This window comes from Hippopotamus amphibius, chromosome 2 (genome assembly GCF_030028045.1).
Source record: "Hippopotamus amphibius kiboko isolate mHipAmp2 chromosome 2, mHipAmp2.hap2, whole genome shotgun sequence".
Lineage (NCBI taxonomy): Eukaryota > Metazoa > Chordata > Mammalia > Artiodactyla > Hippopotamidae > Hippopotamus > Hippopotamus amphibius.
Window position 1 is genome coordinate 1,480,035 of NC_080187.1, and position 18,601 is coordinate 1,498,635.

Below are 18,601 nucleotides of genomic sequence, written 5' to 3' on the forward strand. Positions count from 1 at the left end.
TCGTCCAGCTGCTGCGGATATAGCCCGGGCTGGCTCCTCTCTCCTGCGCCTGGACTCCCAGGCTAAGCTCACCCCTGCCCCTGCTCAACCCCACCCCCAGCCCCTCATGTCATCCCCACTCTGGCCCAGGCCGAGCTGGACCCCCAGCCCTGGCCGCAGCCAGCTTACCCAGCATGCATGGCAGCCTCTGGCCCCGGCACCCTGGGAGGACTGGGGTGGGGGTGCTGCCCGGAGCCCCAGCGGGACCTGAAGTTTCCGGCTCTCTGTTGCTGAGTGACACGGGCGTATTGTGCTGTCACGGGGCCACCCGGAACGCTCACACCCCCCTGCTGGGGGGCGGCCCATTGGGCAGGAGGCCCCCAGGCTCTTGCCGGTCCAGGACCCTGCAGCCCGCTGTGCTCACCCAGTTTCCATGACCATCCCGAGGGTTTCCATCATGGGCCAGGGGACCAAGACAGGCCGGCCTCCGGAGCTGGGCAGCCGTCAGCTCGTCTTGAGCAGGGCTGGCCGCCGGGCTGCAGGCCACAGGGCTGCCCTGTGAAAGCAGCCTCTGACCCCGGGGCAGGTGGTGACGGGGGCTCCCCAGCTCTGTCCTCACTCCCAGCCCTGCTGCCATGTCAACCTTGGTCATGGGGAGGTCGCGGGGCTGCCTGGGGGAAATGACCCCGCCCCACCCCAAAGACAGCCAGGGGCAGTGCCCCCTCTCTCTCGGGGCCCCAGGGAGACCAGCTCTCGGGAAGGCCAGTGCCAAGTCCAGGCAGTGTCTGTGCCGATTAAGGTGCGTGCCTCAGCACGCAGGGGTCCAGGCACCGCCGGGGGGGAGGCCGTGCCTTCCTGGAGTGCCGCTGAGTGGGTGTGAGAAGCGAGGCCTCGGGCCAGAGTGCCTCTGCTGGGCGCCTGCCCCCGAGCCTGTGCATCGGGCTGATGTAGCGCCCACCTCAGAGAGGCGGTCGGGATCCGAGAGAGAACGCCACAGCGCTGCCATCCATGGCGGGGGGGGGGGGGTACTTTTTATCGGCCCCTCCCTTCTTAGTCTGAGGCAGGAAAACGGGGAGCGGGAGGCTGCTGGAGACAGTGAGGGTGCATGGGAGACATTTTGCTCAGCACCACCACGTCTCCGCACCTGACAGGCTGTGTCTGCCTCTCTCCCAAGGGAAGACAGGCTCCGTCCACCTGCGGCCGAGGATGAAGTCATGGCTGCCGTGAGGTGGCCTGAGGCCTCCCAGCAGGCAGGCGCCCCACGGGGATCTCCCCACATGGCCTGGTCTGACAACACCAAGGAACCTGGCCCCTGGGTGAAGGCCCGCAGCCTCTCGGTGTGGTCGGCAGACGAGGACGCCGAGGAAGGGGACAGCTCGGTGTCATCGGGCCGCCTCTCTGGCTCCTCGGGGGGCCACGGGTCATGCACACCTCCCCACGGGACCTGGAAGGAGAGGACCCCCCAGGTGCCGGGGCCCCCGCGGCAGCCCAGGGAGAGCAATCCCAGGCTGGAGCAGCTCAGGAACAAGATCCGGGCTCAGGCTCAGTGGCAGGCGAGCTGCGCCTCCCTGGGCACCTCCGCACCCTCCAGCGCCTCGCACCTCTACAGAGCCGCCACTCCAGCCCCCCAGAGGAAGGCCCGAAAGCCGACAAACCCCCCTCTGGCCCCGGCCTACCCAGGTCAGTGGCAGCTTTCCCCGGCTGTGAGGAACGGGTGGGGGGCCGGGGGGAGAGTGCTGAGGTCGGGCTGCTGCCAGCCAGACCGTGCTGGGCACATGGGTGGTCCCACCTGGGCTGTTGGCCAACTGGGGAGGCCCATGCAGCATGCCCCATGGCCCCAGGAAAGTCTTGGAGCCTGGGAAGCCGAGTGGAGGTAGAGTCCTCCCGGGGGTGCATCCGAGCTGGGTTTAAGCACAAGGAAGCACTGACTCATCCAGGAGATGGAGACGGGCTGGTGGAAGCAAGAGGGATGGTGGATGGAAGGGCAGGTACAGGGAGGCTGGAGGGCATGCGGGAGGCATGGAAGGGACTGGTCCCCGGGGGGACTGCCCCCTCAGGCCCGGGGCCTCGGTCAAAGGCCATGTTTAAAGGCTTTTGAGCGGCTGCCAAATGTGGACCTTTCCCTGGACGTTTCTTCATGGACTCGCTGTCCTCATGAAGCTCCTTCTTCTCACTCTGCTCCAGGCTCAGGCGTCCTGAGTGGGGCTAAAAGTGGAGTTGAAGACAAGGCAACCCCTGGGCAGGGACGTGAGGCCTCCAGGGTCTCCCAGCACCAGGCCTCCGGTGAGTGGCTGTGGGCCAGCCGTCCCGGCACCCCCCACCCCGCTGGAAACTCAGGCCAGGGTGTGGGCGGCGCGGTCTGGACCTGACACTCCCCAGGCAGCTTCTCTCTCATGCTCTGCAGTTGACTCTATTATCTTCCCACTCACAGAGGAGGACACTGAGGGTCAGAGAGGACCCCAGCCTTGAAGGGAGGGGCCAAGCAGGGATTTGGACACAGCCTGTGCCATTCTCTGGAGCCCGATTTCTAACCATCAGGGAAGGAATCCAGGCAGGCCCTGCAGGGCAGGCTGGGGCTCAAAGGGCAGGGAAGCTGGGCATGGGCGTCCCCTTGCTGAACTCTCCTGCATAGAATAGGTGAGGTCTTCCCTGCATGGTCACAGGCTGAGCCTGAGGCCCTTCAGGCCCCGTCAACTCCTGGGCTTGCTGTTCTGTCTTGCAGGCAGGAGGCACTGCCTGCCTGCCCTGCTCAGGAGATGCTGAAGGCCTGGCAGTGGGTTGGCAGACTTCCACATGGGGGAGGGAGGGTCCCAGGGCCCAGGGAACCACTGGGCTTTGGCTCACTCATTCTCTCAACAGACAGGAGGGCGAGGATGGAGAGGCAGGCCCGAGCCGCTCCCGGTGGCTGGCGGCAGCAGCGTTCAGGAAGCTCGGTGTCCCTGGCAGTGGGGCGGTTGGAGGGTTTTAGGCAGGGGGGCCATGGCAGGTGAGGGAGTTGGTGGGCTCACTCAGTGTGCAGGGTGGGCACAGGTGGAGGGGCTGTCTCTACAGCACAGCAGGATTCTGGAGACCCCGGGGTGGGGGAGGGAGAGGGCTCTGGAGCCGGGGCCCGAGGCTTTGGGGGTCTCGGGCCAGGGCTGCCCACAGGGCTGTTGGGGGAGAGTGAGGTGAGAGTCGGGTCCTCAGGGGACCATCGCCTATTCCAGGGGCGCCATGGTGACCAGGGTGGGATGAACGTTGGTCGGCACTCGAGGTGGACCCTCCGGGTGGCAGCCACAGGCTCGTTTCTGGCCTGTCCCAGCCAGATGTGCAAGCCATGTGTGGCCCCTGGTGGGGTGCAAGGGGCTGGCCCGAGAGGAGCCAAGTGGCAGGACCCTGTCCCTGAGCCCAGCTCTGGCCTAACTGTGGGCACCAGCAGCTCCCCCAGAGGTGCTGTGGCACGGGGATCTACCCTGTCCCTCTCCTTGGGGACAGAGGAGCCCGGTGGCCTCAGCTCGTCCAGCAGGTCGTTCTCCCCACCCCCCACACCCCCCCCACGGAGGACGCGGCCCAGCAGGCAAATTCAGGACCGGGCCCTTGGTCACTTGGGGACCTCAGTGCCCAGTGTCGTCGGTCACCAGCTCCTCCCAGTTCTAGAACCCTCTGGAAGCAGGCTATGGGTCAGCGCCTGGGGTTTTTTTGGTTTTTTCTTTCTTTACTTGTGGTAAAATACACGCAGCGTAAAGTTTACCGTTTTCATCATGTTTAAGTAAAAAGTTACTCTTTCTAAGGGTTTGACTCCTCGAGGACTTCACAGCAGTGAAATCCTACAGAGTTTGTCCTTTCCTGTGGGCCTGGGTTTTGAGTTTCCTAGTGCCAGCAGGGTCGGGTGCTGAGGATGGAGGGACCGCCTGAGGCCGGGACCCCGCTGCACTGCGGAGGCCGGAGGATCCCTCGGGCCAGCCTTTCCTCGAGCTCCCCGGGCCCCTGGGATGCAGAAGGCCAGGCCCGGATCTCACGCGCTCACTGGCTGTTTGGCTTTTTGGTGCAGCCTCCACCCAGCAGTGGACAGAGGCAAATGAGGACAAACAAAGCAGAGCCAGGCACCCACACTGGCCCTCGGGCAGCAGGTCTACTCCAGTAGGCCTCGGCGCCTGCTGTGGGGGGATCTCCTGTCCGCACCCATGCAGCCGGGGGAGGATAAGCCACGCGAAGGCCCCTGTGGGTCTAGGGCTCACTCCTCCGCGCCCCGAGGAGCAGAAGTCTGATGTGGGCAGCGGACCTGCCATAGCTGTGCTTCGGGCCTATTCAGTCACTTCTTCATTCAACAAACATGAGTGCCAAGGGCCGGCCGAGCCTAAACCTAACCCTAACACTAACCCTAACCCTAACCCAGCCCTAACCCTAACCCAGCCCTAACCCTAGGGAGGCTGTTGCTGTGCTCGGGGTTTGTGCCCAGTCGAGGCTGTGAGCGAGCCCAGCCCTGCAGGGGGCTCCCCGGGGATGGCCCCATGCAGAGGGCCGCGAGGGGACCGTCAGGGGTCTGGCGTGCCGCGGATCCCGGGTGTCATGTTGCAGCTCACCCTTCTCTCCCTTCCTCCCCTGTCTCCTCTCGCTGAAGTTCCACGGGAGAAAACCAAAAGGATGAAGAGTAGTTCTTGCAAAAGAGAGAAGGCCCCTAAGCCACCCACTGCTAGAAGAGCTGCCAAAGACACAGGTAGGGTTGGCCCATTCGGGGCCCGGCAGGGCTTGGGGACTGGAGGCTACGGTCCAGGCTCAGGAGGTGGGCACACGGCTGTTTGCGGAGTCGGGACGGCTGGTGCAGCACTGGCTGCGCCTCGGGAAGGCGGGCGTGAGGCGGGGGCTCGCGAGGTGCTGGTGGACAGAGGTGCCCACTTTCTCACGTCCGGGCGTCCTGGCCGAGCTGTGGCCCTTCTACTGCCGTCAGCGGCGGGAAGTGCGGCAGAGGGATGGGCGTGGCTGTCACGGGTTCGCGCTTTAGACTCCAGGCAGCGAGGCTGGGACACCTGCTTCCCCCGGGGCACGCGGTGGTGGGAAGGGGGGGCCGCATCCACCCCCCATGACCCCTTGGGGCCGTGTCGGCTGTCCGTGACCCGGGAGAGGTCTGTTCAGGGGTCTTGGTGGTCCTGGGCCGCAGTCACAGAGGAATTCCTAATTCAGGCGTCTCTTCCCTGAGGGCGGGCAGGGTGTTGGCGTCCAGCAAAGACCCAGCTGCCCAGCCTGGTAGGTTCGTGGAGCTCATGGGGTGAATGGGCTGGACATGGGCGCGTGGGGAACCGAGGGGGGTGGCCTTCCTCCGGGGCCTCCTTCAGAACATTCTGGGCCAGGGAAGAGTGGCCTGGCTCAGAGCCGGGCTCCGTCCATGTGCACCATGCACTCGGGCGGCAGTAGCTTGCCTGACCCTCGCAGCTCTCCTCAGAGGCAGGAGGAGGAAACTGAGGCTCAGAGAGGTCCAACAGCCTGCCCAGGGCCACACAGGTGCGCAGGGCTGGGCCTTGACGCGTCCGGCTCCAGGCCTGTGTTCCCCACCTGAGACAGCCTGGCTGTGCATAGGCCCACGCCTGGGTGGCTTCTCCAGGCCCGCCCTTGGGGCCTGGGCTCTGGACCACTGGACCGCGGGCTTTGGGGACACCAGCGAGAGCCCCCCAGGTGGGGAGAGCCCTACCTGGTCTCGGAGTCGGCAGCACTGGGGTTCAAGCTGTTTCTGAGCATCTCTGTGCCTCAGTTTCCCCAGGGCATGAGATCACAGTCCTGGACGGGAGTGGGCCGTGCGTGGTCTGCCCACGCCATCAGACTCCTGCCTCCTCTGCCCTCGGGCAGGCCCGCCGTTCCAGCAGGAGGAGTAACTGTCCTTCTCTGTGCCTCACTGGAGGTGAGCCCTGAACGAGGTGGGGACGTGTCGGGAAAACCTCCACCAGAAAGACAGTGAGAGGTGCTGGGAGACATGGAGAAGGTTCCGGAAGGCCTTGGAAAAAGCACACAACACAACAGTTTTCTGCATCATGTTTCCCTCCTGCTCCTCAGCTTTTTGGTTTGTTTTATTTTAATGGCTCCCTTGAAAAATGACCTGCCTTCTGCCTGACACTGGGTCAGGAGGGCGTGCCACGGGCCGCATTCATCACTGTAACCGCCGTGTCACCCTGACCGCGCTGACCATTAGTTTCTGTCAGTGATGGAGGCACAGCTGCGCTCGGGAGGGATGAGTGTGAGTTCAGAGGTCAGAGCCACAGGACTTGGGAATTGGATGAATTAGAAATTTGCTGTAGTTAACAAAAAATTAAATCACAATAGTTATAAAATATTCATCCATCCGGGCCACAGGAAAATGAAGCCCGATATTTAATTTCAGATTATAGCACCTCACTTTGCATTTTTTATCATAGATTAGGTCGGCCCCGGAACTTTGACAGGGCACTCGGGGACTTCATCCATTTCCACAGATTAAAAATCCTCTCGTAAAAAAATTAATTGCCATTAAACTGCTCCGCGGAAGAAAAAAATGTGCCCATCAGGACCCATTTATTGACCCGGGCCCCTCTGGCGGGCTGATGGGGAAGCCAGTAATGGAGGGGCCTGTGGTGGGGGCGCGGGGCGGGGGGGGGGGGGCCTGGCCAGCGGGCGCCCCCTCCCCGCGCAGAGTGGCCCCTGCCCGGGGCCCCGGCCCAGGCAGAGTGGCCGTTTTTGTGCAGGGCAGCAGCTACGGGACCAGGACGCGGGGCCCTCGCTGGGGAGCCCAACCCCCCAGGTCCCACTCCAAGGCCCCACGTGGCAGGTGGGCAGTCCCGGATCCAGCCCTGACCCGCAGAAGCCTGAGCTTCCTGGGCAGTTCCTGTACTGGGGGTGACCGCTTCGCCTTTTCATCCTCGTGGCCTTATGGGGAGGTGCTTACAGATGGGGAAACCGAGGCACGGGGAAGCCGTCCCTTGCCCAAGGCCCGTGGCTAGTGACCCAGAGAGCCCGGATTTAAACCCAGCTCTGGGACTCCTGAGACCCGGCTCTTACCCTCCAGGGTCCCCCGAGGCCTGCGGAGGAGGGCGTGCTGGGTGGGGGGGATGAGTCCAGGAGGGCTGTTCCAGGGCGTGGCTTTCAGGGGGCGTGGGCAGGCCTCGGGGGTCATTCGGGGGCGTGGTCTCGGGGGGCGTGGTGCCTGGTGGGTGCGGTCCTGCATCGCCCCTCGCCTTCCTGGAGCCGCCTCATCAGGCCCGCGGCTGAAGTCCGGGCCTGGGCCGGGGAGGTGGCCGCGTCTAGGGGCAGGGTGTGGTAGGTGGGTGGTCTCTGCTGTAAGGCACCCCCGCTGGGCAGAAATGGCCCCAGGACGAGTCTTGGCCCGGGTTGTTTCTCCCCAGGGTGCTGCCTGGGCCGGCCCCCCCACCCCCCGCCGCGGAGGTGCAGGCTGCGGGCGCGTGGGCGCGTGCGCGTGCGCGCTCCAGGCCGCCGCTGCTTCCGGCCTCTGCCAGGCTCTTGTGGGTGGGTTTGTGATGATGGTCGCGCTGCCGTCGGCGTTTGCTGAGTGGACCTTGGCGTTAGGAAGGGCAAGCGTGGTCAATGCTGTTTATGATGTGGCAGCATCTGTTGAAGGACGCTGGTCTGTGCTTGGGCTGCCCTCGCTCTGCAGTCTGGACATCCTCCTGGATTCCCCCCAGCGCCCCCATCCCCGCTGAGTCGCACCAGTGTAAAAACAAATTCATTTCCTCTGGCTCAGGGCAAATGATCAGCTGTGATGTCACCTTCCCCTCGCCCTGGGTGAGCCCTGCCTGTGCTGGTGCCTGTCTTGTTGTCCGCGGCCAGCCTCTGCTGAGCGTGTGCTGTGTTCCCGGGCCTGTGTCGATTGTTTTACACACAAATCCGTAGGGAGCACCTTTTATTACCCCCCAGGGTCGGAGAGATCAGGTCACATTTCAAGGTCATCCTGGGACTCAGCCTGGCCAGGATGCTGGCTAGTGGCTGGGGTGTGGTCCAGCCCCAGAGTGGCCTGGACACGAGGGTTTTCACCCCCCGCCGGGAGCGTGTGAATCGGACTCCTGGGTCTGTGTGCAGCCGCCAGCTCCCGTCTGGGCCAGGTCCGGAGGGCCCCGGGCACCTGCTGTGTGTGTTTTCTCTTTAAGATTCTGAGCTGGTTGGTGTCTCCGCCTGGAGAAAAGGACAGGCTCTGGTGAGGGTCTGCTTGGGCCCCCTCCTGCGCCCCCAGGCTCCCCAGCAAGGCACCCTCAAGAGGCCGGGCCCCCCTGCGGAATTAGGTACCTCGTGCCTCTGCCTCAGCCCTGCTCCGCTCGGTGTGGCCTCCGGGGGGTGGGCACGGAGGCAGAGACACCCAGGAAGCAGTGGCGTTGGGGTGCCGGCCCAGCACCTCTCTCCCAGCGATGTGTCAGATGCCCTCGATGCCCACCGCCGACGGGGGCTTTGGGGAGTCGCTACGTTTAAAAGCCCAGGAAAGGGATTTCTGTCCCAGAGAGGCACGCTTTCGGCTCCCGAAAGGCAGGGCATGGCCACCAGGCTTCCCTGCCTTGAGGAATGCAGGACGGGCCACAGCGACTCCCAGGAGACGTCTGTCACCCCCCCTGCCCCCCCACTCAGTTTTCACCACATTCAGAGAGGGTGGCTCTGTGCCAGGTGCCCAGGTGCAGCCTCCAGTCACCCCGGTGTGGCGCTGGCCCCCCGAGGGCTTCTGTGAGTGGGGGATGGGTGCAGAACCAAAACGGGGCCTCTGGTGGGGGGGTTCTGCTCCTCCCGCAGCCCCGCGGCTCCTGCCACCCCTGTCATTGCCTGTCTTTGCAGGACACAGCGCGAAGGTTGGAGTTGGGGAGAGCTCCCCTGTTCGCCCCCGGCCACCTAGTCCAGTCTCTGTCCGCGGTGACCCGCAGGTGTCAGCCAACACGCCTCACCTGGCCTCTGGCAATCAGCCCATGAACATCCAGGCCGCTATGGCCATCCTTCGAGACCTCCGCCAGCAAATCCAGGCTGGGCTGGAGCTGGCCCGGGACCGCCACCCAAGGCGAGGGCTGGAGCTGCGGGACCTGGTGGGGCGGAGGCGGCAGGGCCCCTGGAAACCCCCAGATGTGCATGGCTCCTTCTGGAAGAGCTCTCAGGCCACGACGGAGGGGATGCCCACCTCCGAGAGGGCTGGAAGCCTCCCCACAGCACAGCGCTGGAGCACCTTGGCCAGGTGGGAGTCCTATCCGCAGAGGACCTGGGCTGCCCATGGACGGGACCCCTCCTTCCAGAGACCCGGGAGCTGCACCGAAAAGCTAAACTCCTTCCCTCAACGGCCCTGGAGCGCCTCGGCCAGGCAGACCTTCTATCCACAGAAGACCAGGGAGGTCCAGGGACAGGACCCCTCCTTCCAGAGGCCTGGGAGCCCCTCTGAAAGATGGGGCCCCTCACTGCAGCGGCCCTGGAGCGCCTCGGCTGGGCAGGCCTGGGGTCCGCAAAGGGCCTGGACCGCTTGTGAAGACCGGGAGGCCCCTGCCTGGAGGCCATGGAGCCCTCTGGAAAGGCCGCGCCCTCCCACGTGGCGGCCCTGGAGCGCCTCCTTCACGCAGGGGGCCGGCCCCCTGTGCCACGACAGGGGTCCCCTGCTGACCCCCTCGGGGGCGAAGCTTGCCTGGCTGAGGCCCAGCCGGGGTGCCCTTCAGAACACGTCTGGGAAGGAGGACGAGGTGCGGCCCCCGCCGCCGTGCCCGAAGCCCCGGGGGGCCCTGGGCCCCCTCCACGGCTCCGAGTCCCTGCGGGAGTTCATGCGTCAGAAGACGGCGGGCTGGCGGCGGCAGGCCCTGGAGGAGAAGGCCTCGGCCACGCGCGCCCTGGGGCTCAGAAACCAGAGGCTGCAGGGCGTGCACAGGAAGCAGAAGGAGGCCGGTCTGTGCAGAGCCGGCCCCGTGGTCTCCCAGACGACCCCCGGCATCGTGACCTTCGTCCCGCACTCTGCACAGTCCAGGGTATGGGCCGCCGAGCGTCCTGGGCCCTCAGACGCCTGCCTCCTGGGCTCTGCAGGGACCCCGTTGCCTCTGTCCCTGCCCCCAAAGAGGGGGCCCCCGAGGGGTCCAGCCTGAGACCCTCGTGGAGGCCGGGGCCAGCTCTGAGGCTGAGGCGGGGTCTGGGGTCTTCCGGTCTGGGGTGGGGCTCTGACGGCGTCCCCCTCTGCTTTAGGGCCTGGAGGCGCCTGCGCTGCAGTGGAGCAAGGTGACTTCCGGCATGGTGCTGGGGGACCAGGAGGCCCCGGGCAGGTGGGTGTGCAGGGGCCAGGGCTGCGCTTCCTGGGGGGCTCTCCCGGCCAGGGGGTCAGCTCCCTCCATCCAGAGCTGCACGGAGCCTGTGGTCAGGGCTGTGTTAGTTTTCACTGAGATGAGATTCCCATCACGTAAAGTTAACCTTTATTATTTATTTATTTTTTATTCAGGTATAGTTGTTTTACAATGTTGTGTTAGTTTCTACTGTACAGCGAAGGGGAGTTCTCTGTGCTATACAGCAGGTTCTTTTTTTTTAATATAAATTTATTTATTTAGTTATTTGGCTGCGTTGGGTCTTCGCTGCTGTGCGGGGTTTCTCTAGTTGCAGTGCGTGGGGGCTACTCTTCATTGCGGTGCGTGGGCTTCTCATTGCGGTGGCTTCTCTTGTTGTGGAGCACAGACTCTAGGCACACGGGCTTCAGTAGTTGTGGCACTTGGCCTCAGTAGTTGTGGCTCACGGGCTTAGTTGCTCCGTGGCATGGGGGATCTTCTTGGACCAGAGATGGAACCCAAGTCCCTGCATTGGAAGGCAGATTCTTAGCCACTGCGCCCCAGGGAAGGCCCTCTACAGCAGGTTCTTATTAGTTACTTATTAGTACATGTTAGTGTATATATGTCAATCCCAGCCTCCCAATTCATCCCGCCCGGGAAGTTAACCTTTATAAAGTTCAGTGGCATTTAGCATATTCACAATGTCGTGCAACCGCCACCTCCATCTAGTCCCCAAACATTTCATCACCCTGAAAGGAAGCCCCGTCCCTGTTAGCATCACTCCCCATCCCTCCCCTGAGCCCCAAGCCATCCCCAGTCTGCTGTCCGTCTCTGTGGACTCACCTGTTCTGATGTCTCGTGTCAGTAGAATCCTACAGCATGGGGCCTCTGTGCCTGGCTTCTTCCCCTGAGCTAGTTCTCTAGGTTCATCCACATTGCAGCCCGTGTCAGGACTTCCCTCCTTTTTACGGCCAAGTAATATTCCATTGTACCATCTCCCACGTTATACTTACCCATGGGTCAGCTCACGGACTTGTGGGCTACTTCCCCCTTTTGGTCACTGTGAGTGAAGCGTCTGAGCACCTGTTTTCAGCTCTCTGCACGCACCTAGGAGTGGAATTGCCGGGTCATGTGGCAGGAGCTGCAAGGCTGTTTTCGGCAGTGGCCGCACGGTTTTGCATTCCCAGCAGCAGTGCACGAGAAATCCAGTTTCTCCCTGTCCTGGCCAACACTTATTTTCTGTTTTTTTTTTTTTTTTTCCCCTTGCTCTCATTTTTGCTTTGTTTTCACTGCCGTGTGTTTTCGTCTGGCTGGGGCAGCTGTCCAGGAGGCCCCTCCCTCGGGCAGCATCTTGAAGGGCAGCGTGGGAGGCCGTCCCCCACTTTGCTGGGCGCGTTGAGCATCCAGACTCCCTAGAGGCTGCCTTCCCAGTGCTTGCCCTCTCGGGAGGGGGCTCCAGGGAGTGCCCCGTGGGCTTCAGGCCGGTGCCAGCCTCTTCCTGGCCACCTGCCCAGTGAAGGAGTGGGGACCGTGTGACAAGGAACTCACAGCCAAGCTCCTAAAGCATCATCCTCTCATGGCCGGAGGCAGGAGCTGGCCCAGAGGCTGAGGACGGGGGTCGCCACCAGAGGCGGCCCGCCAGGAGCTTCCTGCCCCGGGCTCGCTCTGAACCTGGCTCCTGGATGCACCTTTGGCAACCAGTGTCCTGGGAGGGGGCCTTGGGCTGAACCCTTGGTGCTCCGCACCCACCCCTCTTTGCAGACCCTCAACCCCCTGCCCACCCACCTCGGTGGGGTGGACGATCTCCCCTGACCGCTGGCTCCTGGAGGTTTCTTTCTCTGGATCCCTTTTGTTTCACTTGTCTTTAAATATTTAGTTAGTTAGTTGCACCGGGTCTTAGTTGCGGCTCATGGGCTCCTTCGTTGCTGCAGGCAGACTCCTTCGTTGTGGCATGTGAACTCTTAGTTGTGGCATGCACGCGAGATCTAGTTCCCTGACCAGGGATCGAACCCGGGCCCCCTGCACTGGGAGTGCTCATTCCTCCCTAAGATTTGGGGTCCACAGGGCAGCCCAGGGGTCTACATTTTTTTTTAACTTTCTAGAGTAGACATCTGCTCACATCCAGATGAGGACACAGGTCCTAGGTGTGCAGCTCAGTGAATGTTCGCTGAGCACGTGTGTAACCTACATGGGGGTGAGAAATGGACCACACCCCCAAAGGCAGCCCCTCCCACTGGAAAGGCCGGCAGGGGCTCCTGGCTGTGCAGCTCCTTCTGCCGGACACGATGCTGGGAGGTTCGTCTCCATGGGTGGAGAGTCTGCAGATCCTTCATCTTGCTTCAGTGTGTCCTTTTTTTTTCCTACTTAAAAGAAAACTGTGGTAAAATACACGTGACATAAAATTTACAATCTTAACCCTTTTTAAGTGCGCAGTTCCGCACATCGCTGTGCAGCCATCACCACCGTCCGTCTCGGGACTTTCTCATCCTCCCAAACCCAAACTCCCCATTAAACACTCACTGCCTGTCCCGTCCCCCAGCCCCTGGCACCCCCCACTCTACTTTCTGTCTCTATCAGTCTTCTTCCTCTAGGGACCCTCTTGTGACTGGTCCGTTTCACGCAGCATAATGACCTCAAGCTTCACCCGTGTTGTAGACTGGGTGAGCACGTCCTTCATTTTTAAGGCTGGATGATATTCCATGGTGTGGATAGACCACATCCTGTCTACCCATTCCTCTATCGACGGACACTTGGGTGGCCTTTACCTTTTGGTTTTGAATGATGCTGCTGTGAACATGGGGTGCAAATATCTCATCAAGCCCCTGCTTTCAGTTCTTTGCGGTATGCACCCAGGAGTGGAATCGCTGGCTCATGCGGGAATTCTACGTTTACTTTTGGAGACACCTCCGTACCGGTTTCCGCAGCAGCCGCACCATTTCACATCCCACCCGCTGTGGGTGAGGCGCCAGTGTCTCCACGTGCTTCTCAGACTCTTGTTCTTTTCTTTGTCTTTAATAGTAGCCAACCTAAAGGATGGAAGGTGGTAGCTTTGATTTGCATTTCCCTGGTGATCAGTGAGGTTTAGTATCTCTTCGTGTGTGTGTGTAGGCCACTTGTATGTCACCTTTGGAGAAATGTCTGTTCAAGTCCTTTGTCTTTTAATCAAGTTATTGAGCTTTTTTGTCGCTGCTGTTGAGTCGTGGGAGATACATTCAGGAGAGTAATATAATCAGGTCTGGGCTTGTAAATGTTTTTTCCTTCTGTCAGTTGTCTTTGCATCCTGTTGATTGGGTCTTTTGATGCATATATGTTTTTAATTGTGAAGTAGCCCAGTTTACTTTTTCTTTTGTTACCAGTGCTTTTGGTGTCATATCCAAGATACCACTGCCCGCCATCCTCCTTTCTAACAGCCACGTGTGGTCTGTTGTACAGAGGCCCCGTCATCGCCCCCGGTGGTAAACGGACGCTGTGAATACACACTGGGCCCAGAAGCTGCCGCTGTGCACATCCGTGCACGCGCATGTTTCACACATGCCTGGAGACTGTCGTCCTAGGGCTGACCCTCTTCCCCTCTCTCCCTGCAGCTTCTGCCTGTGTTTGAACAGAGCCTTGAACCCGGCAGAGACTCTAGAGGCGGGAGGCCCCCAGGATGGCTGGGAGGGCGCCGCCCTGCCGATGTCGGCCAGTTCCTCCCTGGGACCCCTGCAGCTCCAGGACCTGACCACCCACTACCCAAGCCCGGGGCTGTGCATCTACCTGGACCCCGAGGAGTCCGAGCGCCTGGGCATGCCGGGCCCCCTGCACTTCCGGTACAAGCAGGCCCGGCTGCAGGCCCTGGAGGCCATGGCCACCATCCTGAAGCAGCGGATCGACACCCTGACCGACAAGCTGCGCAGGTCGGAGGCAGCGGATGCGCCGGGCCCGCCGCCTTTCAGCTCCAGCGCGCCGGCCTGCCCTGGAGCCCTGCTGCCCAACCTGGGCCGAGGGGAGCCCTGGCACTGGGCAGGCGTGGGGGCCAGGCCGCTTCTCTCCACCACCTGCTTCCGGGACGCTGAGACGCTGCCCTGGAGCCCTGGCTGGGAGCGGCCGCGGAGCGTGAGCCCGATGGGCCACCATGCCAGCAAGCCCCGAGGTACGGCCGGCCCCGCGGCTGCCAGTGACCACCTGCCCCGTCGGTGGGTGGCCAGGGGACCCCACTTTCTCCCCGCCCCTGGGTTTCTTCTCTTGAAAGGGAGGGGGTACAATGACAAGACCACAGTAGTCGTCCCTCCGCAGCTGTCGTCACCATCTGGCCTCTGGCTGGGGGCGGGGTGGGGCCTGGTCCCGAGGCTGATGTGCCCACCACCTCCCTGCCCTGCTGCCCACAGAGGGGCAAAAAAGCAGGACCAGGGTCCCTCCTGCCATGGGGGTGGGGGGGCGGAAGTGAATGCCCGTCTCTCCAAAGGCTTCATGGAGGATGGACGCTTGGAGCTGGACAAGAGGCTGGCGAGAAACGTGGCTTCCTTCCAGGCCCTCAGCCCCTTCGCAGGGAGGTAAGCCTGGGCGCCGCCCTCAGCGGCCTCGTGACCCCAGGACGGGTGCAGCCGGGCCGGCAGGGCAGTGACCCGTCCAGGGAGAGGTGCTGCCCTCGGACGCCTCTGGCGGGGCTGTGTGCCGTGGGCCACGTGGGGACACGGTCAGCCCGGCGTCCCCGTGTGGTTGGCAGGCTGGTCATGTCCGGGGAACATGGAGGCAGGCAGCCCTCCATCCAGGTCGCTCGCCGGTGTCGGGTTCTCAGGACCACCCATCCACGACCCTCGCACCTTCTCATGACCTCCGTCTCCAGCACTGGCCTCCTCTGGGGCCACTGCACACAGGTCCCTTTGCACGGGTCCAGTTACAGACAGATGACCGTCCATCCGGCCGGCCCAGCCTGGGCCTGTGATGCAGCCTCAGTGGCCGTCACCCAGGGCCAGCTGCTTTCCTGGGGACCTTCTGCTGTTCCCTCGTCACCCCGGGCCCCCAGAGTCTCGGCCGGCCTCCCCCTGGGGTCCAGCTGTTGTCACTCCCTCTCCCCTCCGTCCTCCAGCTCATTCCCCCCCAGCAGCCCGTGTCCCTGCTCTGTGCCCCCAGCCCCTGTCAGGAGTGGGGCGACCTTCCTGCCCTAGTGCAGCCCCCGGGGCCGCTGCAGTCCCTGGCAGCTCTGGTCCACGCGGGCTCTGAAAGTTGGGCTGTGCGGGGGAGCTGCTTCCTCGTGGACATCTGGCCTCCACTGAGCCGTGGTGGCCTCCGGTCTTCCTGGGATCTGGGGACGTGCTTCGTCCCCTCCTGAAGGACGCCCTCTCCTGCCCCAAGAACTGCGTCTTCAGCCCCACTGCCCACCCCCCGCCCCGGCCCGTCTGCCCGGGGCTCCTGCAGGTGTGGGTTCCTGTCCATCCTCCTCACCGGCCAGCAGCGCCCTCCTGGTCCCCAGCGCCACCCGCCTCCTTCCCTGTTACCGCCAGGAGGTTTGCAGACTCCCCTGCGTGTCCCCCCACCCCAAGCGCCCTGTGGCCGCCGTCCCCGCCTGGCCCCCCCCCCCAGACACCCTCTCACCTTGTGCAGCCGCACGTCCTCCTCTGGGACTCCAGGCTTGACAGCTCAGAGCCGGAGTGGGGGAGGTGTATGGGGGGGGTGTTCCGGGGGGGACAGGCCAGTGGGTGGTCTCCGGGGTCTGGCCTTGCTCGTTTTCAGTACCAGCCAGAGCCCACTGCGGGGGCTGCCAGGGCACCCCCCCACCCCCGTCATGGGCTCTGTCCTGGGCTTGCTGCCCTCCCGTGTGGGGCCGCCCCAGGGCCTCCTGGGTCCGTGCAGATCCCAGGTCTGTGCCTAAAGCTGGTGACCGCGAGCAGTCACACGCTCCCCGCCCCCCAGCCTCAGAGTCCTCCCTAGGAGATGGGGGGGTGGCCGTGTCCACCTGGCTGCCCCCAGCACTGCCTCCCCGCCCCTCCCCCCTGCCCCGCCCAGCCTCACTGCGGTTGCTGGAGCTGAATCGTGGCCACCAGCAGGGGTCAGCAGTGGGCTGGACTTCGTGTCCTCTGCACCACCCGCTCCCTCCGGCTCCCCATCTAGACCTTGAGAAGGGGAGGCGCGTGGGAGAAGTCTCCAGAGGTTAATTTTGGTGCCCCAGGCTCTGCGGTGGACAGCCTGCCTCGGTGCGTCCTGCTGCTGGGCGGCCAGCAAGGTCCGGTGGGCTCAGGCCCAGAGGGGCATCAGGGCTCTCCCCCCTGTGGCTCCCCTCCCCCCATGCAGCCTTCCCACCGGGGGCACCGCGTCCCCCTCCCCACCGCAGCCTGACCAGGCGTGGCGAGACAGACAGAGGGGGGCATCGTTCAGAGCCGTGTCCTGGACGGGCCCGGCGCCCTTGGAGCCCAGGGGTCAGGAAGTCTCTCAGGCCTCCAGGAAGGTGCCCGGCCTCGCCTGGGCTCTAAACTGGCAGGCTCCACTCCCTGCTTCACGGGGCTGCTCTGCAGCTGTGCCTCTGGTCACCTCCCTTGCTGCCCGAGCGAGTCCAGGACACAGGTCACAGCTCCCCTCTCCGGGGCCTGGTCCGTCCTGCCGCCTCTCGGGCCGGTTCCTGAGTCTGGGAGGGTCTCCTCCACAGGGGCCCTTCCCTGCGGGGGCCACAGCACTCTGTGGCCGGGGGGGCGGGGCCGAGCTTGTTACCAGCATCCGGTGCTCAGGACACCAGGGCTTCCTGCCCCCCGGAGGCCCCGTCCACCCCGGCATTTCTGGAAGGAAGGGCGGAGGAGTGTGTGCCCCAGCCGTGTGCCCTCGGTCACCCGCAGGCCCCCCTGCACCTCACGCAGGACTTGCAGCACCCCTGAGGGATGTGCGCACGCCCCCGTTTTACAGATGGGGAAACTGAGGCTCGGAGAGGCGACGTGACCTTGCCCAAGGTCACATAGCCTGGGGGAGGACAAGCCAAGGTTCAGACCCAGGGCTTGGACTTCAGAGCCCCCAGTTTTTCTGCTATGCCCAGTCCCTGACCAGTGCTTCTCAAACTGTTCCCTAAGAGCTCGTTAGAAATGCAGAGTCCCCAGCCCACCCCAGCCCTTCTGAGTTTGATGTGCTGGGGGTGGGCCCAGGGATCAGGGGAGTCTGTGCTCACTGAAGTTTGAGAACCACTGCCCTAGGGACTCTAGACCAGTGGCCAGCAAGCCACAGCCCCCGAGACCCACCACCGGTCTTTGTAAATAAAGCTTTATCGGCATATAGCCACGCGCATCATTTACGCAACGCATGGCTGCTTTCCTGCTGCAAACGCAGAGCTGAGTGGTTTCCACAGAGACAGAGACTGTGTGGCCTGCAAAGCCTCAGCACTGCTGTCTGTCCTCTGTGGGACGTGCTTGAGACCCCTGCTCTCGGCAGTTGAGGGAGCCTGGCTTGTGGACTGAAGGGGTTCCCTTTAAGTAGCCTCGGAGGACGTGGCTCCTTCCTGCCCTGTGTTGGTTCCAGGTGGGGGTTAGAGCACCCTACGTTCTGTGTTGGGAAGGAGGGAGCTGGAGTCCGGAGAAGACCCTGCAGCGACCTCGCCCCCCTCCCTCCAGGACCATGCATTCCTGGAGCAGCCCTGCCCCCACTGCCTCTGGGAGCCCTCCCCCGACCACCACCGAGCCGTGGTCAGTGCTCCCGCCCCAGCATCCCCGGGGCATCCCGGGATCAGCCGCTGGGCTGGCCCTCGCCTCCTCTGCGTCTCTCATCTCGGCCCCAGGGCTGCTCCCTCTTCCTGAGACAGGCTCTTCACGCCCCCTCCCCTGCAGGACCGTCAGCTGTGGGTCGGGGGCCCGGTGGGGGGGTCACCTGGTAGGCACGGCAGGTGCTCCGCAAACACCTGTGGGGCTGGAGGACGGCCCGTCTCCGTAGCCCACAGGTGTGGCCGGTGTCTTTAGTCACTCAAGGGCGTCCTAGGTCACGGGGTGCAGGAGGGACAGCCGTGTGCGCCGATGAGGCGTGGAGTGAGGCGGGCTGGTGGCACGGCTCCTCGCAGCCCGGCACGCGCACCTGGGCGGCCTGCTTGCCTGTGCCCCGAGCCCCTGGTCCAGGGAGCTGCTGCCCACCTGCGCTCGGCGGCTCTCCCGCCCCACCTGGGCTGCTGCCCTCTCGGGAGGGGCCCAGGGCCACCCCTTCCTCCTCCTCCTGTGGGCACACGTGCTGGGCAGCCCCGGGTGGAGCTGGGCTCACCCTGACGGAGGGCAGGTCTCTGAGTCCAACCGGACCAGTCTGACCCCGGCCTCCTTGGTCACCCGGCCAGCTCAGGCCCCTCTGTGGACAGAAGGGCAGTGCCGGCCACAAGAAGATGGCAGTGAGGCTTAGAGCTAGGGTCTGGGCCCCGCTCCATGCCGGGCCTGGTGGACAGTCCTCTTAGCAGATGGCTGAGGGGACAG

The 18,601-nt window shown here is 63.6% G+C and overlaps 1 protein-coding gene across 1 annotated transcript in view; it reads left to right on the forward strand.

Annotated features, from left to right (window-relative positions):
• Positions 1-614: 614 nt before the first annotated feature.
• The window catches only part of CCDC187 (coiled-coil domain containing 187), a 40,832-nt gene continuing 22,845 nt past the window's right edge, over positions 615-18,601 (forward strand). The window contains exons 1-15 of the mRNA XM_057719814.1: positions 615-757; positions 1,163-1,659; positions 2,164-2,262; positions 4,580-4,680; positions 7,558-7,564; positions 8,085-8,216; positions 8,755-9,914; positions 10,126-10,202; positions 13,781-14,371; positions 14,564-14,728; positions 15,309-15,408; positions 15,510-15,593; positions 16,287-16,403; positions 17,765-17,836; positions 17,929-18,020. Coding sequence (XP_057575797.1) covers positions 615-757; positions 1,163-1,659; positions 2,164-2,262; positions 4,580-4,680; positions 7,558-7,564; positions 8,085-8,216; positions 8,755-9,914; positions 10,126-10,202; positions 13,781-14,371; positions 14,564-14,728; positions 15,309-15,408; positions 15,510-15,593; positions 16,287-16,403; positions 17,765-17,836; positions 17,929-18,020 — 3,437 coding nt within the window. The remainder of the gene's footprint in view (positions 758-1,162; positions 1,660-2,163; positions 2,263-4,579; positions 4,681-7,557; positions 7,565-8,084; positions 8,217-8,754; positions 9,915-10,125; positions 10,203-13,780; positions 14,372-14,563; positions 14,729-15,308; positions 15,409-15,509; positions 15,594-16,286; positions 16,404-17,764; positions 17,837-17,928; positions 18,021-18,601) is intronic.